This window comes from Corvus hawaiiensis, chromosome 6 (genome assembly GCF_020740725.1).
Source record: "Corvus hawaiiensis isolate bCorHaw1 chromosome 6, bCorHaw1.pri.cur, whole genome shotgun sequence".
Taxonomy (NCBI): domain Eukaryota; kingdom Metazoa; phylum Chordata; class Aves; order Passeriformes; family Corvidae; genus Corvus; species Corvus hawaiiensis.
In genome coordinates this window covers 26,381,061-26,404,366 of record NC_063218.1, presented here as the reverse complement: position 1 = coordinate 26,404,366, position 23,306 = coordinate 26,381,061, and the positions used below count along the sequence as shown (strand labels likewise).

General features: G+C 44.8%; 1 protein-coding gene across 1 annotated transcript in view; it reads right to left on the bottom strand.

Moving 5' to 3' along the window:
* The window catches only part of EGLN3 (egl-9 family hypoxia inducible factor 3), a 29,042-nt gene extending 6,078 nt beyond the window's left edge, over positions 1 to 22,964 (bottom strand). Inside the window, exons 1-2 of the mRNA XM_048307658.1 lie at positions 22,266 to 22,964; positions 1,567 to 1,686 (exon numbers count right to left, since the gene is read on the bottom strand). Of these exons, the coding sequence (XP_048163615.1) occupies positions 1,567 to 1,686; positions 22,266 to 22,622 (477 nt within the window). The 5' untranslated portion in view covers positions 22,623 to 22,964. The remainder of the gene's footprint in view (positions 1 to 1,566; positions 1,687 to 22,265) is intronic.
* Positions 22,965 to 23,306: the final 342 nt, after the last annotated feature.

Genomic DNA, 23,306 nt, shown 5'->3' with positions numbered 1-23,306 from the left:
CTAGAACCAGTGAATACCACAGAGCTGCTCCACCTGACCAGTCTGAGATCAGGCTACAACAACTGTTAGATGCTGCTTATGCTATTCCAGAACCTGCATCTGATCATTTAGGAATTAACTCTTACACCTTGGGAAGAGTGAAGTCTGTTCTATTCTTAGATTTGTAAAACTTCTCAAATATAACTCCCAGTCACTATTTTCCCTAATTATAACACAGCCTGGTTTCTCTACCATATAATTTCTGTCTTTCCATGTGCCACAAGTTTCAGGGAAAAGGTCTTGCGATCTGCACACATTCTAGAAATTTTAAAAGATGAAGGTGAAGCCTGCCTCCTCCTGCTGCTGTTAGAGGGTTCTTTGGAGACTTTTATGCTGCACCGTAGAATGCAGGGAAGATGCTGCCAATGCACCACTGACCTGACGTGGTACCTCCATGCCACATGCAGACCTCAGTGAGAAGCTATCAGGTCAGGTTTAAAGCCACGTGGTTGCTTTCAAAGCCCAGCATGAGTATACTCTTATATTGCATCTCCTTCAGCATACACTTACATAAAATCACCATCACATCTACATAATAAACTCCATCAGTGTCCTGGATTTCAGTTAGCTTTTCTTAGTGCTCACTTGGGTGCCTCCTCACTATTTGGATAAAGGTGCAATGCACAAAATAAATTGGATATTTGCATTTCCTCCCACACCTCCTCCTTCATTTAATTACATTGAGATGTTTCACCATCATACTCTCTGTAAAGGGAGTGCTTTTCTGCAACACTGCATTTTTCAATGGCATTGCCTCTATATCTGAACTCACTTATGGGGGTTCATAGTATTTACATGTGCTTAAAGAGCATATTGGCCTAGAAAGAGGTGAGAGAAGCAAAAAACACTGGACAATTTTCAATAGATAACCCCTGAGAATGGTTTGTGCTGCATTACAACAACAGACTTACAAAGAGACATCCTGGAATTTCACAAACCCTTCTTTTGTTTCTAATTTAAAGGTATGGCATATTCAAGGCTGACTTAACTGCCTTATAGTAATATAGGCAGAAACAAGAGCTCCATCCTGTCAAGAGACCCAGTGGTGGAATCAAGCCATGTGTTTGCTCCCCTTACTAAGCCCCATTGCTTCCTAAATAAGAAAAGGGAACTGCCTGAATATCTTCTGTAGGTTAGCCTGAAGTATCAAGAATGATAAAGTCACAAATTCGGGCTGTCATTTTACTCTGCTCCCAGAATCCACTTACTCTGTAGTGAATTGATTTTCTTTTTCTGCTGTTTCCTCTAAACAAAGTGTTAAGAGCATGCAGCCTAGTGCTTATAGCTTTATTCTACAGCAACAAAACAGTATGTGTGTAGGATGGGAGAGAGGATGATAAGGAAACAGTTCAGATTCTTTCTTCCAGAGGATTGCCAAAAACATCCAGAAAAAAAAAAAAAAAAGAAGAGATGTAGAATGGACCAGCAGTTCAGAAGTTCATCAGAGTTCACAGAAACAACAGACAATTCCAAAGCTATGTTTCCAAAGCAGTTTTTCCACTCTGTTTAACCCCATGGCTTACTCACCTTGGAGTCCCAATTCTTATTCAGATAATAAATACAGGTGATGCAGCGCCCGTCACCATTTGGATTGTCCACATGACGAACATACCCAGTTCCATTTCCAGGATAGCAAGCAACCATAGCCTGAAAGATACAGATTGTAAAATAATTAATTCTACAAGATGCTTACCTTCAGTTTTAATTTGCTAAACATCCTCCCACCACCAGTTCGGCTCAGTATTTTTCAGATGATCAATCCAAAACGCAAAGCAGATACCACCTGAAGGTATCTTTGCACAAGCTTTTTTCACAGGACAGGTCAGCCAGTGCGAAATTCCAAACTGGAAAATAAATACCCTTCATAATTCACTATATATATACTAAAATAAAAGGAAAAAAAATAATTAAACTAAGGCACTAGTATGTATGGTACAAGCTTGTTGTCATTTACAAGCTACGTGACTTTGAGGCAGTTTCAGTTGAAATTTGCTTGGGTTTCTACAGATAAGCAGTCATTGCAAAACTTATTTTCCAGTCATAATGAAAGTAGAAAGCAATCCCAATGTCATGCTTTACTACCACCATCCTCCGCTAATCATTTCTTCCAGTCGTTGTCATATACACCCCTATGTCCCACTCAAAGTGAGGGTCCCCAGGAGGTATGGGTATAAGTCCATAGAGCAAAGTCTGCAAAAACCCCTTTGTGCTGTGTTTGCACAGGGCAGTGCATGTTTGCTTTCATGGACTGAGCCACAGAACTAACCAAACAGCCTTCAGCGCATACTTCTCTCTTTGATCATCTTCAGACTTGCTGATATAATCGCTTAATTCACGGTTTAAATTTCACCTTGAATGACGAGATAAGCCTAACATGAATTACTCCAAACCACATGACAATCAACAGGTCTTAAAAGTTTTTTTACAGAAAAAACATATTAAACTTAGTTGACATGATTCGCAGCCTAAGCAGAATGCAGGGAAGAGCAGGTGTGACTGCTGGTAGGGTACTAGATCTTTGTCTCAGTCACTCTTCACTACTGGGGCTACTTAGTAGTGATACCAATCACCACTAAAGCTGTTGCAATAGAAGTCTTGTTCCCACTCCTCTGACATCTCCAGATTGCTTGCCAGTATTACCAGCAAGAGTGATGGGAAATGATGGACTAAATTCAGCTGGAAAACTGCAGATAGTGCTCAGATGTGGTTTCTGCAAAGATGAGGAGAGAGCAATAATCACTCCTCAGTCTATATGCTGTGCTCCCATAACTAAGTTGTGCAGGAAGCGCACCATAGGCTCATGTTCAGTTCACTGTCCACCAGGATGACCTGAGGGTTCTCAGGCTCCCCTGGGGAGCAGAGCTGCTGGCAGCCCCCAGCCTGTACTTCTTCAAGGGGCTCTTCCTTCCCAGGGGCAGGAGTGGGATTTGCCCATGTTTAACTTCATACAGTTCCTGTTGGCCTGTTTTCCCAGTCACTCTGGGTTCCTTCTGGTGGCAGCCTTGCCCTCACAGGAATCAACTGGTCCCCCTCAGTTTGGTGTCTTCTGCACAGCTGCAGAGAGTGTACTCTGCCATCTGCTTCAGGCTACTGATAAATAAAGGTGTTTAACACGACAGGTCCCATGACAGCTCCCTGTGGTGCTCCATTTGGTAGCAGCCTCCAGGTATAGTATGTCTGATTGACCACGACCCTCCAAGTCCAACCATCCAATCAGTCTTTTACTCATCTAGTTTTCCATCCATTCAAACCATAAAATCCTAACTTCGGATATAACAGTATCTGAAATGCCTGCCCCACAGAATGAGGATATGATTGTGCATTATTTGTATGACCTGCCTCAATGATCTAACACACAGAGTAGATAATGTAATTAATTGGAGATTGACAGTATAGCCTTTACTAAGAGCAATTGAAATTTTTATCTAGGAACCTCAGAAGTCTTGTTTTTTTATTCCAACCACACGCCAAAGCCATGCTGTTCTCATGGGAAATGACCAGGTACAGTATAGCACATGCTGGTTTAACCACCAAGGAAATTTTCCTGTGCCAATGAACACCAGCACAGAAGCTACTGCCAGCCAGCGCAGTGGATCCCTTGAATCCTCTGCTACCAAGACCAAAATCTATCCACAGGAGTCAGCCACGTATGAATTAACTCTGCTCCTCACAGCAAGCACCAGAACAGTACCTGCAGGCAGCAGTAAGTCATCAGGGCCCACTCTCCACACCTCAGGCCAGAGACTAGTGGCCTGCAGGGTCAGGAGATTATGCTAAACAGAAGCAAGTACTTTTAATTCCACGTATAATCATCACACCTGGCAGTTAGGTAGATGCGTCTCTGTAGATCCTGTCTGCTCTGCTGTCATTCTGCTATTACAAATGGCTCCAGAGCTGCTCTACATTTCACTGTCAGCCTGGTAATAGCAGTAAGGGCCAGCCTACAGCATAGTGCTTGAAACAAGTTTGTTAAGGGTGTAAGTCTGGTGGAAACCACAAGTCAGCTGTATCTGCAATGTAAAAATGGTCTGAGGGAGCTGTGCCCTCACTGGTGAGGATAACCCACCACATGCATCCCCCCCCATCCAGGTTGCTAGCACAGCACCTCATGCAGGTGCACCTTCACCCATCCCACGTGCAGTGAGCTGCATTAAGTCTAACAGTTAAAATAGTAACCTTTTGCAAAATGGGATCCTCATACACTGGGAAACATGACCCTGGTGCCCCTGAAGCCACTCCATCACTCCCCTCCTCAACTGAGCAGGGGAAAGAAAATGTACCAAAAGGATCATGGGTTGATAAGGATAGGGAGAGATCACTCACCAGTTACTGTCACAGGCAGAACAGATAAACCTGGAGAAACTAGTTTAATTTATTGGCAATCAAATCAGAGTACGATAATGAAAAATAAAACCAGACCTTAAGATACCTTCCCCCTACCTCTCCCTTCTTCCCAGGCTCAACTTCACTCCCAAGTTCTCTACTTGGCCAGCAGTGGGTCCATCTTGTAGCTGGCTGGCATTGGCTCTGTTGGGGAAGCTTCTGGCAGCTTCTCACGAAACCAACCCTGGTAGCCTCCCAGCTACCAAAACCTTGCCCTGCAAACCCAACATATCCTGAGAGCTGAGAGTGAAAAGGAGAGGGGGCAGCGATTCTGACAGTCGGGCAGGGAGGAGGGCTGTGCTGGGGAGAGGGTGCAGTACAGCTGCTGCCAAGGGCATGGGCACCTACCACACCAGTGAGGCCCAGCTCGGCAGAGCTCTGCCAACCATACCAGAGTGATGATGCATGACAGGAATACAACTTTGTTTTTAAGTCGATGTACAACACAAAATTATGGCAGCCTTAAGTCTTTCTTTGGAGAGTAGATATTACTCCCAAGATTACTGAACTGCCTAAAAATTAATCCAATATTACTACTATTTTTAATGCCACAAAAAAAAAGCTACTGAACAGACTGAAGGGCAGATCCTTAAAGGGATTTAGGTGCTTTATTTACTATGGAAATCTGGGCAAAAGGCCAGAGTTTTTCCCTGGCCTCCCCCACGTAATGTGTTCTCTTAGCAGAACATGTGCTTTGCCTCCAACATTGATGCATAATTTATTTATTTAGAGGTGCATCTTTTGCAACTGAAACACTCAGTCCCTGGAGACTAAGTGGAACAATTCCCACAGAATCCTAAAGCACTGGCCATACTATAGCTTAACTTTCAGAAAGGCAAAAAGAAAAAAGTTTTCTAGTAGCAGCAACAAAAGAAGAAAAGCAGAAGTGAAATATCCTTTTTCCTGGCACAGCGAATATTTGAATGAAATCTTAAACAATGAAGGGAAATCATTCTGGTCCTCCTAGAGACTGTTGAAACGATATCAAGCTTTATCAGAGCACTGGCTGGAGCAGCTCCAGAGCAGATCAAGCTGGCCTCAGCAGGGATTCCAGCTGTTAGCAGTACTTTTGGATTCATTTAAAGCAAACAAGAAACAGGAGATGAGATGCATGACCCAGACTTAATTTAAGTAATTTGTGAACACTGGTATTTGCCAGTTTAGTGCACGGTCTAGCTACAAAAGCCAGAGGCTCGATAACAATAATCAAACCATTTACCAGGTGTGCACGTGGAGTGTTAGCAAAAAATGTTTCCTATACTTTTGTCTATTGTGTCCAGGAGAGCACACTCCGTTTTTGAAAGCACTCCTCCCTTCATTAACCAACTCCAAACCTAAACTAATCAAACTAACTATAGCAGGCAGTAATGAGCAGGAATGTACCTAACTTTCTTCTTCTTTTTCAATACAATCAATTACAATGGCTGCTGGTTGGCTTAACTTCCCAATGTAAGCACTCAGAATATTTCTGCAACACTCCCCTTTTCTAAGTTAAAAAGAAGAGTTTGTCTTACACAACAACTGACTAGTTAAAAACTGATATCCAGATGCATGTCTTTGGAGTCACACATACACACCACCACAGGAAGACCAATGCTCTGGTAGTCTAGTCAATAGTCATAAATTAAACCCTACGAAACTTGGAAAATGAAAAGCAAATCATCAAGACTAAAGTTTGTCCTGTTATTTTCAGGGATGTTAGCTTTTCCAAGAGGGTGCAAATCAACCGCAAGATAAACAAGCAGCAATTACCAGCTTTAATAAGGACCCAGGAATCATCAGTAAATTCCATACTGCACAGAAGCTTGCAAAAATAAGTTATCTATCATTTAGTCTAAGTATTACAGTCAAGTCAGCCAGAGAAATCTGCAAGTCAAACTGCAAGACACTAGCAACGTGAAGGCAGATAAAAAACAACTGTTCCATTGAGAGGATTCCTCCCTGCCTCCCAGTGCTTCTAGCAAGGAGAAAAACAAATTCTCTTAGCTGATGGCCAGGATCATGCTGTGAGACATGATTCACAAAATAAGCAGTGCTAGAGCAACCTGATACTTGGAACAAAGCATTTCAGAAAATATCTCAGTTAGAAGATGCTTGTAAGTGGAAAGGAATAGTGCTTAATAGGAAGCAGTGGTGACACCAGGTCAGAAGAAGCTCTGTGTGCCCACTAGCACTAAGCCAGGGCCCTAGTGCACTCCCAGTGCAGACTGTATAGATGGTATTGTAACCCCATACTAATCCTGTATTTTTCTCTCAGAATTAGTATGATCTTTGCAACCAGCAGAGAAAATCCTGACCTTTGTAACTCAATCCTGCCAACACCAACCACCCTTGCAGATTAAGCTAAAGACTCCACAATATGCTTTTCCATTTTCTGTACCAGATTTATATGGTATATTGCTGAACAGCAGCTACTTTTGATCCCTATTGTAGATCATCTCTGTGTACAGCTTGGACATCAAGCAGTTAAATTCAGAAATTACTTGTAAAGTTAGTTGAAAGGTGCTATACAAGCACAAAACAATGCTGATCTACAATATCACTATGATGGTTGTCTAGAAAACCAAGGTATTAATAAGAATTAACAGTGCTGTAGCCACTGCAGCTTTCACATATATTTTTATTTGGCTGCACACTTCCCAAATTTCAGCCTAATATGAGGTTCTCAGTTCTGAACTTGAGGGCAGACAAAAATCACTTTTGACCAGTCCTCTAGGAAATGAGGACTACCAGAGTTCACTCGATTGTCCTAGCTCTGAATGCATATTGTGCTCAACCTGATTCTAGTTCATAGATATGCACAGTCTTTACATCCAAAAAGGGAAAGGCACCCAGCATGCTCTACATTAAAAGAACATGAGTAGTCTGACACTTCATGATGAAAGACAAGAGATTCTCAACTGAGGCTTGACTGACATACAAACACTATGGGGTGTTTCTTAAGTAATTTCTTACTGCACCAAATTGCACCCAAGTGTTTTCTGCCACATATCTTACAATGGTTAAGTATAAAATATTCATGAACATTATTTAATATTAGTTTGTTTGAATTAATGAAAGTTAAAATACCCAACTGCTACACTGAGGCATGAACTGGGAGCACTGATCTAATTTAATACTCTATAGAGATGGGAAGGAACAGAGGGAACAAAGTCATGTTAAAACACCAGAAAATGAGAGACATCAGCTTAGTGTCTGTTGGAAAAGGAATCACCAGTTCCAAAACTCACCTCACTTCAGTCAAGTAACACATGAAATGGGCTTCAGTGATAGTATTGCATGAGAAACTGGTCCCTCATTGCCTCACCATAACTTGCTTATCAATCTTCAATCAAACAGTTACTTTGTAACTGTACAAAAAAAATCCTGTTTCCATGTATAGCATTTTAGCCAGGTCGTCTGGTACTTGCTTTTCCTTGCTTACATGCAAGTTTGATCATCAGATGCAGATATTCCATGAGCTGAAAACTCATCTTTCCCTTTCTATTTTATTTATCTTTTGCATGCACCATTGCAGCTTGCTTGTTGTTTGCAGGTACATAAAAGCACTTTTTAAAAAAAAAATTTTTGAGGAACAGCCTGAGGGTGGGAATGATTTTCTCTCATCTGCAGGAAAAACATGCTAAGACACTGGTTTATTTTTGCTTACTAACCAAAAATCCATTATTACTTGATAATATTCTAATTACTGTAAGATGGAAAACTGCTCCTGTTTGTTAAATTTATTCTAAGAACTAAGGGTAGAAACAAAGAGCTACCCATGAAAGCTCTGTTCATGAATTATCTCCATGCCACACAGCTGTTGATGACTGGCATGTTATCTAGTTGTAGCTCAAGGAGCCCATAATAAGCTTTCAAATCTTATGGAATGTGTCTGTAAGGAAGCCAGATCACAGACTGATGCTGCTCTAAAAATGAGCTCCCTGTTAAATGAATCTATGATGGGGTTTAGGAAGCTTTCCTAATGATTGGCAACAAAATTTAGTTTTTCATGGCCTATTAATATGAAGGACTGTTTCAGCCTGTGACTACTTTTTTTTATTTTTCTTAACAGAACACACACTTAGAAATAAATCTGGATGCCCTTCAAGTTCAAGCTGGCTGCCAGAACAGTGCCACTGTGAAATGGGAAGGCAGGAAACAGCCGAGCCTCATGTAGGCAGTGGCCATCTGCAACTGTCAAGAGAATGGGGAGCATTTGCGGACCAGCCTTTGGAGACAGCGGTGGGTTCTGTTGAGCTGTCCCCACTGCTGGCTACTTCATGAGATCCTACTGGATCCTAAAGTCAAAGGGCAGTTCAGGAAACTCTGAAAGGATCTGACCATGGAAGAAGTTCTCCATGCTTCCAAGGAGAGAAATCTGACTTGTGGATTCCTGGGCAAAAGAGTCCCAGACATTCATCTACCACTGTATATTGTCTACACTGCTCACATTTTTTAAAAAGCCAAGTAAACTAAAACTGCTTTCAGACCACCACCCAAATTCTCTGTATTCAGCCTCTGGGCACAGCAAGGAGAAAACAGAACACTGAAAGTTAAGGAAACAAATCTGGAACTGCCATACCATCACAACTGCCCTTGCAGTGAGTATCTTTGCCTGCTGTAATAATTAAAAGAATTAACCTCCTTTCTTGTGTGCTTAATTAATCTACATATGTCTGTGCACAAGTCAATTAACGCTTTCCTTCAGTACTTCAAGTGCTTCCCTCATCTTCTGCAAATGCAAAATCAGGTAAGATTTTTATTTGACATCCTCGTCTGACCTAAAATTAGGTTTTGGTCTGTGATGTTACCGGGTCGTTGCGCCTTGCACGCACACAGCAGCAATACTGCTCCAGAAGCGATTAGCGTGCTGTGAATAGCAGGCATACCATCACGGCAGGACCTGAAATTTAAAAGGCTATTGCCAGTGAATTAGTTCAGTCAAGGATATTCAGATTAAGTCTCCAATTAGCAGCTGTAAACATGCGCAGTGCATCGATGTATCAATAAAGGCTGTTCAGTTTAGAGAGACCGCCCGCCCCTGCGCCTCGGAGCCCTGGCTCGGAGCCAGCGAGATGATGGCTTAACGACAGTGCTACGTGCGGAGCGTGAGGCGATCGGCAATCAAATGCGAACTTTACTCCAGAGTGCACTTCAGAGAGAGGCTGCGGAGGGAAGAGGGGAAACCCACACATGCAGCGAGCACACAGGCGCTCAAGGCACTTCTCGGCTCTCGTTCTTACTGGGCTGTCTCTCCCTCCTGCTGCACACACAGGCACGCACGCTTATCTCCCACACTTTAAAAAAAAAAAAAAAAAAAAACAAAACAAACTGTCTAATTACATTTAGGATTATTTTTGTCTTTTGCTGAAGCCCTCTTTCATCACCCAGAAAACCCTTTCAGTCCTCTCCTCTCCCCAAAGAGACAAACCTGGCCAAGCTGCAGTAATGAGAAAGCATCCCAAGCAATTGATGCAGATGGAGAAAGCATCCCCTGTAATGAGCCCTGGGGGACACCGTGACAAGCACCACCCCCGCAGAAAGGCAAATTCATAAATAAGAACAAGCTCATTAAGGGAATCTGTAAGTACCATCCCTGTATGTTCAGTTTCTCAGCAGGGAATAAAAGCCTGGTAACCAGCACAGACATCCTCTGAGGAACATTTCTCATCTGTGGGCTAGAAAGATAATCTCACAGTTCCTGAAATATTCCAGCCTTTCATTCTTCATCAGCATGTCAGACCTTTTCAGTTCCGCTACTAGTTACCCAGAGGATTACACCCCCCCCCCCTTTTTTTTTTTTTTTTTTTTTTTTGCAACATTTCAAGAACTGCATATTTTGATGCTCTTACGGTTGCGCTAATAAAGAATAAAGGTCAGGAAAGACAGCCGCAAAATAGGCAAACTTTTGCTGGTGTTGGAGCTGCCTGAGCTGCCAACATCCTTTTCTTATTATTACCCATTTATTTTTAGCCTGTGGGCCCAGGGCAAGTGAGCAACCCTGCCCACAAGACTTTTATCAGCTCACATTTGGTATGCAGCACCTCAAACACTTCCCACAAGCTCACTGGGGGCAGCCCTGGACATCCTGGCAGGCAGAGGTGATGAGCCACCACCTTGAAGCAGGTGTGCCAAGGGGACGGGAGGCCCCAGCTGCCAAGAACAGTCCTTCCTTGGGGCCACCACCCAGGACACCTCTTGTGACCCCACATAATCCCACCACACCAGAGGCAGCCACACCGGGGGAGATGTTTTCCCTTGTCCCCTTTGGCTCAGTGAAAAATACCCTCCACTGCTAGAGAGGAATGCAGGGTTCAGAGAAGCACTGTCACACTTGGCAGGTACCCCAAATATGCCTCAAGGGTCCTCCCCATCAGAGCCCTCTGGGCTTCTGAGGCTGCTAAGACATTACTGCGCTGCATAAACAGAGAGATCAATGTTCTCAAGTGCTTGTTATCACAGCAGTAACACCAAATTAATGCTAATTGATGAGACCAGTTATCTCCTATGTTAATTTTGGAAGGAAGCCGCCTCATTCACTACCCACACATCTTTTGCTCAGCCATACCTTTATGGAGGACCTTGCCTTGATAAGAGCATTCCTGCATAGGATTTCATGTGAATGAATATTTAGGGGTAAAACCCATTAAAATTATCTATAAAAAATTATCTATAAAAAATTACCAGAAATAATTTCTACTATGGTTCAATAACATGTAGTCTTTACCTCTAAGGCTTCGCCTGCACATAAAGTTGTACTGCTCTGTCTACACATGCACTTTACAACAGTGCAATCTCTCAGTTAAGGTGGATAGATGTGTATTCAGTGACACACAATCTTTCTCTGCAGGAAGTGAAACAATATTCAGATTCAAGGCAAATTTGTAATAATGTAACTGTATACCTGTTCTAATGCTAGGCAATAAAATGTATTGGTAAAGAAAACAAATTTTCTTAACACACACACAACAAACTGACTGCCAGCCTTACGTTTGCAGGTCTTCAAGATATTCACAAAAGCTCTCAACTCCTGAACAAGGAAGTCTGTTCCTTAACCCAGCTGTGGACAACATTAGATTCTGGATTTGAACATCGGCTGCTGAATTCCCACTTCCCTTTTTCCACTGGTCAAGTGCCTCCCATGGATTTATGCTGCCACCACCTGACAGAAGAGATCAACCTAAAGTCCAGCTGTGTTGTGGCCACTGACACGGCCTTCAACTCTCCTGCTGGGGCAGTGGCCCTGCACAGGAACATAGCCATGCCTGACAGGTTTCAGCCTGCTCACACCTGCTGCTCTGCTTTGCTGCAGTCCCCCCTGGAGCCTTACCCAGTCATTCCCACCACCAGAACTCACTGAAGCAGCAGCCCTTAGGAGATTTCTCAAGGCCCAGTTCAGGACTGAGTCTTACAGCAATAAAATTCTATGGCATCTGAAGTAGTTTTTGCAGGAAGCACTGCAACTGTTGAGCAAGGGAGGCAGTCTCTCTGGTGTGAGTTCAGGATGTTTCCTGAGGATGCAGAAAGCCTGGAGTGGTCTTTCTGGCTCATTTCCCTTCTTTTTCCTCTTCCTCTCCATAATCTTTCTTCTGGCAGCCAATGTGACAAGAGCAGTATGTACTCAGAACCACCAAGGCTGAGCCAAGCTGGAGACTGGACAGGGGCTGCTCTCCCAGGATGCCAGCTGGTTGGGCAGCCAGAGGAAGCAGCCCTCATCCCTGTCTCTTTCCTGGGATGGAGATGAGAGATAGTGATTGCATAGGCATGACAGGCTGTGGTAAGAGCAGGGGTAAGAAACCACTTGGTGGAGGTCCTGCAGCTGGCTTTTCTAGAGATATGGGGCACAAATGCATCTCTGTGGTGGGAAACACAGAAGGAAGGCAGGACAGATACTCGAGGGGGAGGCAGAGCTATAGGGTCACATATGCCCACTTAGGTGTGGGGGTCAAGTAGGTATTATGTCTGCCCACAGCTATGGTCACCATTAGCACAACCAGTGCCTTTTCTAACTGCAGCCAAAACATTGCACTAATACAGCTTATAACTAGCAGCAGTAGCTTCTACAGATGGTAAGCAGTGAAACATGCTTTTAACCAAGTGCCAGCAAAGAAAAAAAAAATGTATTTGTTTCAGTTGCAGACATCCAAGTGTAAAGAAACAAACAAAAAACCCACGTCAACTACATTTTTACTCTTGCCAAGAAATTATCAGTGCAAATGTGAGACTGCACTGAGCCTTTAGGTCATCAGTTAAACATCAAGTTATGCAGTCAAATATCTTGGTAAAATGCACATCTTTGACACTTCAGTGTTTGACCACCATGAAATGTTGAATTACACCAAATCTGGCAATGAGGAGCAACATTCACAAATCCTCTCACCACTTCATGAAGAGGAAGTCTGTAAAACAGTTAACAAGGCAGTGACCCTTCCTGTTGGCCTGCTTCAGAGACACCATGCACGTGCTCCATACAACAGATGACAGAGGGCAAGTTAATTTACTTAGGTCTAAACATTGGTGAATATTGTAAAGAACAGAGTTATCAACACGTTCTGTGAGACTCTGTCCTGTTTGTGCACATCTACTTATACAACATGGCTTATATGTCTTAACAAACAGCAGGACATGTTACAGCATTTATGGTGAAGCTTCTCCTTTTTCCACTTTTCAGGCCACTTCTACCAGATTTCCTGTGGGAAATCAGAAGGGGAAGGTGCAGTTACACATACAGTCTTCAGCAGCAAGCACAACACCCTAGGACTGTTAACAACCCAGGAACAGGCAAGTTGAGGACTAATTGACAGTTCCCCCTTCCACCACTTCTTTAATATCTTCTCTCTCAAATTCACCTGGTTCCGCTCTACTTTTTCTACCCACGCGGTCCAGTGAGGGGCTGTGCAAGATGCTTTCTTCACTCCCTGGAGTCTCAAGGCAGTCAGGAAGCTCCATGCTGACCCCTACCACCACAAAGCCCACTGTTCTCACACCCCAGGCTTTTCCCATTCACTGTGGCATTCCGCACCACGAACTGCCCATCTCTCTGTATGCATTACTGGAATAACTGCTACTGTTAATGGTATTAAGACAACTTTGCCATAAGACAGTCAGTTGCAAAGGTCAAATAAAAATCATAACTATTATTATCATACTATCTATTTCATCAAGTAAGGCTCCTTGCTGCCTCCCAAGATGACCTGCATTTCAAATGTAAGAAAAAAATTTATACAAAGACCATACAATGGCACAAGAAATGCAACTTTTCCTGAAGTTTTCTAAACATATTCTAGCATAGTCTAAGCCAAGCACCAGAAGATGTGTTTTAGGTCCCGTTGATCTGAAAGAGCGTTTAAGAAAAAGTTAAGTGAATTGCTGAACTGGAGCCAAAATTTAAAAAGCATTTGTCTTATCACTTTGTATAAAAAAATTACAGTGCAAGAACACATAAGCAATGATTAATTATATTTTGACTTATAGACAAAAAAATGCAGACATTTATATACATATATCTTGTTTGGATTTTCAGGTCCAGAAAGAAAGCACAAAAACCAGACTACTTATTTTGACCAAAGGATCCACAAGAACTATATAGATACAAGACTCAAAATGGTTATCTTTTTTTTGCTAGAAAGTAGGATGCAATTCCCTGATGTTTGGCAAAAGACATGGCTACTCTGCCATTTCCAACTGCAAAGCTTTGGACAAACTGTTCTGTTTCCAGTCAACACAGATAGAGTGCTATGCTGTAGTCCTGTAATTTACACTACTCATTTTTATCTGGGTGGCTAAACACGAACATTTAGTAGGCCTCCATTGAACCTCTACGGTCAGCAAAAATCTCTTGCATTACTTTATTTGTGAAAAATCAGAGGAACAAGAAGGTTGTTTAATCAGCTGCTTTCTACTAAGTGCTTTGCATGTTGGCACTAAGTTTATTCACCTACTAATCTTATCAAAGCACAACGTCAAGAGAAAAATGGCTGTAGGGGAAAAAGCTCCTTTCTGTCACTGAGAGATAGTAGATGCATATGTGTGAGTGATGGAGGGGAAACAGGGCTTACAGCTCTCTCCAAATCACTCACAGGAATGATCACGAGTGGTGTGCTGACGGGATGACGTGCCTGTGAATAGTTTAAACAGTGGGAGATAGATGATTTACTTGGCATGAGCCTCCTTCATGATCTTACTTCACTTCAGTGACTGAACAGAGAGACCTTCTTGCTTTTCTGACCAACTCTGTCATCTCTTTTCAAAGCAATACAAGGTCTAAACCAAATTATTATGTAGTGCTGTGAATCAGTGAAAATCGTCTGTCAAGCCCCACCAAGTTCTGTACCACTGCATCAATTATTCACCCTGGAGCCCACCACAGCAGCCATCGGCCCTAGGCACACGTACCAGAAGCAGTTCCTAAAACACCTCTTCCCCAGAGCTCCTCTACTAATAAACCTTACCAATAAAGCCTTTTCACAGAAGCTGAGGGAGACATGTTGCTGGCAGCTTTCTAACAATGTTGTTTCAGTCTTCAGCTTTGTGACAGAAGGATTACAGTCATGACAAATCCAACCCAGGGCTTTAAATTCCCTCAAGTCGGTATGCACACATCCTCCTTCTCCACAGATCTAAAACCAGTAACACTTAACTCCTAGGCTTCCCTTCCTGACCTCCTCACTCTCTCAAGCCATCCACTGCAAGATGGATGAGTGCTATGGGGCTTGCTGGTGCCAAGGGACCACTTGCCCCTGGCCTGTTACACAACGGGAAAAGTCAATCGAATTGCAAGGGGAGGAGGAAAAAGTGAATACCTCAAAGAAAAAAGTACCTTGTCTTAGTAAGAGTCATCTTGAAACATTTGATAGAAGTATTGATCTCTTCCAAGTATATCAAGTTTGTTCAGCAAACATCAAAATTCATCTAATTAAATGGATCATTGAGGTTTTATCTTCTCCCTCTCTTATCCCTTCCACACACCTATGGGAAGGACTTGAAGTACTGTTGAACACCACCACCACCACCTCAAGAAAAAAACTGTAAAAAAAAAAATCTGTGCAATATAGAAGATGATAGAGAAAATACTTCCATGTAATAAATCACACAAATTTCTCAGGAAGCAACATGCAGAATAAGTCCGTATTACATTGAACCACCATCCAGATAAACTTGGAAGTCAAAGAAAGAAGAGTTTACTATGAAGTCAAATAAAGACACTGGGATTAACACAGCTAGAATCCTTAATGCAAAGAAACAAGCCACTTTTACTGTGTACCTCCTGCACTGCATTATTGTTATGAGAGTCAATGTCCATTTTAACATATACTGCTATTAGCAATGAACTGTATCTAATGGACTGAATTATTCATTAACAATTCCCTTGGGAAAAGGCATACAAATATTAATAGCAAGGATCATTAGGGAGAAATTCTTCACAGAAAGGGTGATTAGATATTGGAATGGGCTGCCCAGGGAGGTGGTGGAGTCACCATCCCTGGAGGTGACTGGATGTGGCACTCAGTGCCATGGTCTAGTTGACATGGTGGTGTTCGGTCATAGCGTGGACTCAATGATCTCAGAGGTCTTTTCCAACCCAATTGATTCTGTGGCCAGCTCTCCTCCCTCCCAAAATACAAGTTCAGCAGGACAGGGCACTGAACTCTGAATCTTGTCATTTCCCCAGTGCTTTCCCAAGGATACTGCACCTTGCAATGCAGCACACACACCCCCAGGAGTCCAAAGGACAAACACTCCCCATACACAGAGGCCTTAATGCCACCTGTATTACAGTTACACCAGCATTCAGGGAGCAATGAGTCCTCATATAAAAGCAAACTGAGAGGCACATACTTATTTAGGGCTTGCAAGTGATCAGGCTATTGGCCAGCACACCATAAGGCAACCTCTGCAACTCCCTGGCTTTAAGACCTGATATGGTACCAGCAAGGACTGCTACCAGAGCAGGCATGGCAATGAATAAGGAGTTGCTGCAGAAAATGCATGACCAGTATAGGAGAGATTGTGAAAAACTTCACTGCTTTGCCACCACTGTGTAACACCAGAGTCTAGCAAGACTCACGAAGAACTGCTGGACTGTGAAACTACAGAAAACAAAACAAAAAAAAAATTGCCCTGATGTCACTAACACATGCACAAACTCAGGATAAACAGACCATTCATATCTTTACATTGCCTGAGTGCACTGACATTTCCCTTCAGTTATAGGACTGATCACCTTCTGCCTTCCTCTGGGACTGTGGCTGTAAAGCACATGGACAGGCTCCTGTTGTGATATCCACAGTGTGATAAAGGTCGCTGGGTGGATACAGACTTCTCCTCTGGCAAGAGCAGGAAAGGAGGACCAAGAGAAGCCACCTGACTGCCAAAGGCTCTGGTGTAACACACACTGAAGGCAGCATGTTTTTGCCACTGCCTACCATGAAATAAGTTTGCCAGTGCGCTAGTCACACTTTTAAGAGTGACGATATATAACAGGTACTGAATTCAAGCTGCTTGCAACTTCAACACCTGAGTATTAATTCAAACACCATTCCCTAGAGACTTTCCATGCTTCTGAACCCACTTACAGATATGTGCATCACTGTCTGCAAAATATTGATCCATTTCTCCAATACCCTGTCCCTGCTGAAAGAAGAATTAATCCAAAAGATTCTCCAAGTGCCTCTTTCAGAGAAGTAGTTATTTTGAAAGTTTCAAAAGTCATTGAGAATAATTTGATGAAGAACAAAAACAAGTGTTAATATGCCCAAGTTTATACTCATCTGATTGTCAAGTAAAAATTATACATTCCTGTGTATAATTAACCAGGCTAACTAATCTTGCTTCACAAACACAGATATAAACATCAGCTTTGACACTGAGCCAAAGCAACCACACTAGGATCTGTGCCAATGCTGAATTCTTCAGTCTCATATCATAAAACAACTTTTTTTTGTTGTTGTATTTACAGTTCCAGTGGCTCTGGACTCTGCCGGCAGCTGGCCAGAAGAACAGATTTGAACTTATACATTATGCCAGAACATGTGCATTTGATTAGAAGAAATTATGCATATTTCTTCTGGATGGTGGTATTCAACAGACCTCCCATTGTAAACTAATTGCAAGGCATGTTGCTACCCAAGTATCAAAAATACTTTGTAACATACAGTAAACCAGTATATCTCAAGAGGAAGTATTGCTCCTCAGCCTACTATAGCTATGGTTTTGTGTGATCCCATGCTTCAAGTCTGTGCCTCAAGTCAGAAAATTCAGCATTTCACTGTGTTTTAATTGCAAAGGATAGAATTTGAATGTTATAGAACAGCACTTTTCTTTCTTCATATATAAGTGCAAAAACACCTTACCTCATTACCTGAGTTATGAAGGACTTTGTAAAACTACTCCTGTGACAGCTCATCCATTTCTTCAATCCTCAGGAACAGAAATCTTGGTAACAACCTGCTAGGCAGACCATGCTTCAAAACCTACCTAGGAACACCCCATCATGTGATAGGCAGAAGAACCCAATCTGGTTTCCAGCAAACACTCACTAGCTATGAACTGTCACCACAAAAGACCTACTTCTCCTGTGACCATCAGAGAGGGTCTACCGGGGTGGGATGAGCAGGGTGGTGCTGTGGCAACAAGCAGAGGAAGCAAGTTTTTGAGAAGGTTCACATCCCACAGGGACTTCTAAATTAACTAATCTCACATTGAAAACACTTTCTTTTTTTTTTTTTCACTTCAGGCCATATACTTGACACTGAACGCAAGCAGTTCTGTTCTGAGCTGAAAACATCAGTCACGAGCTTCCTTCAACACAGAGCAGCTCTTAAGATTATATATTCTTGCTTTATTTTCTAACCAGCAGGACTCACTGGGGTCCAGCAGGTGCAAGATGAGCTCAAAGTCCCCAGTGGGAGCCTTGACATGGATTTCAGCCCTTGGTGGTACCCAAGATGGTATTTGTGACTCAGATCAGGACATGCTGCTGTCATGATGAGGTGCAGAGTCCACTCAGAGTGCAGCCACACCAGTTCAAAGTACCTTCCACCCCTCGCCGTGAGGACCAACGCAGCCACTGGCAGCAGGTCAAGCGCTGACTCAGCTGAGGTAGCCCAGGGCAGCAGGCACTGACGGCATTGCTCTGGGACCCTGCCCAGCCACAGGGAGAGCTGCCCTTCTCCAGCAGAGGCAAAATGAGAAGAGGGGAATACCACAGCCTCTTAGCAGCAGATGAGTTACCCAGACACCCCATTGCAAACACAACTTTTACATTTCAACACAACTTTTACGTTTCCACACACCAGCCAGCCAACCTGGTTCCTGCCATACTCTGTACCCTGCCTCCTCACATCAGGGACTTCCAAGACCCCCCAAGCTCTGCAGAGACTTAAAAAAAAAAACAAACAAACAAACAAACAAAAAAAAAACCACTCCAAAGGCACTCCACCCACCACCAAAACATTTCTCAGGTCTTGAAGGAGAAATTTCCAAAATGGGGTTTCCCCTCTGGAATGCTTTCTCGCCTTAAAAAAAGTTACTGCTTTTACTTATTTATAGTCCAGTGTTTTTCTACAGGGCCCCCCCTCAAGGCCCTGCAAATGCCAGTTAACCCCAAGAAGGAACTTTGGGACCTGAGGAGTCAGAAGTTGCAGCACATCACCCTTTCACCTGCAGTCCTTGGAGCATGATCCAGAGGGCACTCTGGGTGACTGGCCTCACAGACCAAGCTGCAGCTTTGCTTCTGACCCAGCAGCTTTTCTCCACCAAGTAAAGTTCCAGCAGAGTAGTGACAGGTCCTCTAAAACAGAGTGACTTCTGTCCTCAGGTCAGAACATCTCTCTGCACAAGGACATCAATCTTCTCACTCTGAGGAGAGAACTGAACTTTGGTCAATTATGCCTCAGTGATGCCCTTAGCCGTTTACCTACTAGAAAAGGGGAACCATTGTATTATCTTACTAGAAAATGGAGAGTAGTTGAGGAAAATGCAAAAGCCAACACGCAGTGCATTGGGTCGGACAGCCTTTAACTATGTTTCTATCATTTAACCAGCTAGTGTTTTAAAATATAACTTGCACCAAAGATAGATTTGTATCACTGGTCTGCAAAGACAAAAGGTTACATTTCATGATCAGCCCTCAAAAGGCAACCAGCAGCTCCTCTGAATATACAGTACCCTTGAAAACTTCTGTCCATTCTCTTTGATGCAATCTTAACTGTCATGAAATGCTCTTGAAATTAATTTGGAAACATCACAATCCTAACTGACTTGTTTCTCTCATTTAGCTATAAGGAAAATTTCCTTTATTGGACAAAAGTTGTTCATGTCTTCTTATGTTTGTGTAGCTACAAAAATATGAAGCACTTCACACTAAACTGACATAATCTGACATAATTTACTAAGCAAATCTCTCCCCCTCTTCCAACACTTAGACTGAAAATTAAAGTCATACTACTTATTTAAAAGTATAAACCTTTAAATAATGATGGGCTGATATCTATATCCCAAAACAACAAATTACAACAGCACACATCCCACAGAGAAGTTCTGGTCCAGTTGCCCATGAACACCCCACATCCCTACAAATGTTAAGCTGTGAAAGTTTTGTGGGCATTTACATGTTTAATCTGTCAGATAAAATAAAAATACGCTGAATTTAAATTTAGGATTTGTGTGTATGCATTCATAAGACTTCAGACGATAAGCAGAACGGAAAGGTTGAATGGTGGAAGAGAAATGTCTTAAACCGACATGGGAACATGCAAGTACTGTAGTAGTCAGTTGTTAGTCACAGGAATAACCTTCCTGCTGAAGGCATTCCACATCTCAGTTACAGACAGCAGTTGCTATTCCAGGGCCTCACATATCCATGGTACTTATTATTATAACAAGGGGACTGGTTACTATTAACAACTGATGAAAATTTCTCTGCATTTAGTTTTACAAATGATATTGAGTCCCTTTCAGTCCTGGACTGTTGTTTAGCACTTCCATGGGCTGTTTGGAGTCTGACAACTTTCACATTAAAGCACAAGAGCCAGAAGTCTCTCTTTACAGCAAGTAGCTTGGTGTCTATTTGTAAAACATGTTCTGTCCTGTTTTTTATTACCATTTGTACAAAAATTACTTCAAAAACACCACAATTCTGTTTTAAAATCATCTCTACAACCCAAAGTCACTCCCCAAAAGACCCTTCTTCCCAGCCAGTGCCAACAGCCTTCATTCATCCAGCTGATTTGTTTTCCAAATACCTTGTAAAAAGGCTGAACAGCCTCCTTTCACTCCAATTCAACTTTTAAGTAACCCCCCTCAATATCCACCCCTACACACGCCCTCTTAGCCATAAATGCACTTTCAGCAGTAAACAGGTAAACAGAAGTCACTCACAGAAAGGATGAGGATGACCTTAAAGGTGTGCCAAAGCAGGATGGTTATTTATACATCCTAATACCAGGCTCTCAACAGGAATAACTGAAATCCAATCTACCCACATTTTAAAACATATCTACCCAAGCTTCAACCGAAGTGATGATCAGTAATTCAGCAGAGCTAAACACCGGAACAATGTTTTAGCCTTTTATTATTCCCACTACTGTGTGTAATGTGCAGGGGTGCAAGCACAGGTTTCAGTGTGTTCCCAAGCAACTGGTAAACATCCCCGTACTTTCTCCTTCATTTTTCAGGGGGGAATCTCAGTACCACTCACACATGCCCTTAGTCCAAGTGCAAGTTAGGATCAAGAAAAATCCCTAACTCCTCCCTACTGTCATTTTTTTAAAGTTTCGTTGTTTTTGTTTCTGGCATCTCTAAAAGCAGTGGAACTTTTGAAAACATACTATGTATTACAGAATTAAGTCAGAAATAAAGAAATAAGGATGTTTTCAGCATTCAGGACAACGAAGTAAACTTAGTTCCAAGCTAGCTCACTTTGCCATAGCAAAACAGACAAGGAAAGAAAAGACAAGTTGTCCCAAACTAATGGCATTGTAAGTGCAAATAAACTTCATTGGGAAAGAAACCAATAATACAAGTGTCCTATAATACAACTGTCCCCTCCACTTCTGAGAAAGCCTAGAAAAAAAACAACTTTTCTCTTTAAAACACAAGTTTGCTGTGTTTAAACTGAGCATCCCGTATTTTCTGCATACCCAACGCAGTAACGATAACCTCCTCATCGGTAGAGCGGCGGCATGAGTTGGAACCTCGAAACTATTTAGGATACTACTTCTACATCGGCGAAAACATCCAAATAATCGGATCAGAGACAGGTACATTCGCAGGAAGGGGCTGGAGAGCTTGCTCCCCCCGAAACGCAGACAGTGTTAGGCGGTGGGGTACGCCCCGCACAGGTCCACCCTGTCCGCACCTCGGGTGCGCGCAAGCAGCATCGGGATGCAGCCGACTCCAGCCCCACCGCGAGAAGCCCCCGGGACGACTGCGAAGTGATGGCCGGTGTCACAGAGGGGAAAAGGCAAACGACTGGCCGGGGTCCGGCAGCCGAAGAGCCCGGCGAAAACCCAGCAAGGGGAGCCGCGAAGAGCCGCCCCGGAGCGCGCTGGCACCGGCAGGGCGAGGGACCCGCAGTGGCCCCGCACCCGGCCGCCGGCGGCGGCAAGGGCTGGAGAGCGGCTGCCGTCACGGGAGTCCCTCAGGCAGCGCACGGCGCCTCCGCCACCCGGGGCGGTGCTGCGGGACAGCCCCGCGGGGCTGCCCGAGCCACAGGCACCCGCCGACAGCGCGAACGCCGCACGGGCGAGCGCCCGTGGAAAGTTTCCGGCAGGGCCCGCCGGCAGCTGCGAGGCGGGTCGGGCCGCCTGGGAGCCGGTGCCGGCGGGCGGACAGGAGGTCGGGGCCCCGCGGACCCTTACCTTGGATCGCTCTTTCACGTAGTACTTGCCGAGCCGGCTCCCGCAGTACATCACCAGCCGGTCTATCAGCGTGAGGAGAAAGTTGATGGCCTCGCAGCCCTCCTCCGTGCCTCCGATCCACTTGATCTGGTCGCCGCGGAGGTGCCGCTTGGCGACACCGCGGCTGGGGCCAGCCAGCTGCCCGTCGGCCAGTTCCCCGTCGCGGTGCATCCGCTTCACCCGCTCCAGCACGCAGTCCCCAACCACCTCCCCCAAGAAGTTGTCCAGGTAGCAGAAGCCGATGTCGTGCAAGCAGGGCACGACGTACTCCAGGGCGATTCTCTCCAGGTCCAGCCTCATGATGTGCCCCAGCGGCATGGCGCGCCGGGGACGGCCGCGCCGCTGCTCTGCCGGCGCCCGCGTCGGGAGGCGATGCCCGTCGGGCCGCCGTCCGCTCCAGGCCGAGCCGGGCAGGGGCTCCGCCGCGGCGCGGGGCCAGGCAAGGCGAGATAAAACTTTCGCCGCGGCGGACTCGGCTACGCACCGCGGCCCGGCGCTGCGGGAGCGGCGGTGCTGCCGAAGCCCTGCGCTGCTGCTACCGCCGCTGGCGCCCCAGCAGTGCCCGGGACCGCCCCGGGGCGTGCGGGAAGGGCGCGGGCAGCCCCCGCCCGCGGTGAGGAGGGCGGCAGATGGCCCCGCGCTGATTAATACGCCGGCTACGTGCGGGATGTGTGCTCGCGCCGCCGCACGTGGGTGGAGCCGCCCGGCGCGGCGCGATCGCCCCGCCCACTCCCCGCCCGCGGCGGCGCAGGCAGCCAATCGCGTGGGGCGGGGCGGGGCCGGGCCGCGGGGAGCGCGCGGCGAGGCTCCCACACGTGCGCGGGGGGGCGTGGCCCGCGGTCCCGCGCGCACCGCCCATCCCCGGGGTGGGCGTGGGCAGCGCCATTGAGGAATTCTCCCCTGGCATGTCGGCTGCGACCCCCGCCAGGCCCCGCCGAGCCGCCCGCAGCCGCGGCGGGGGCACCGCGCCTCGCCTCGCCCTGCCCCGCCGCTCCGCAGCTC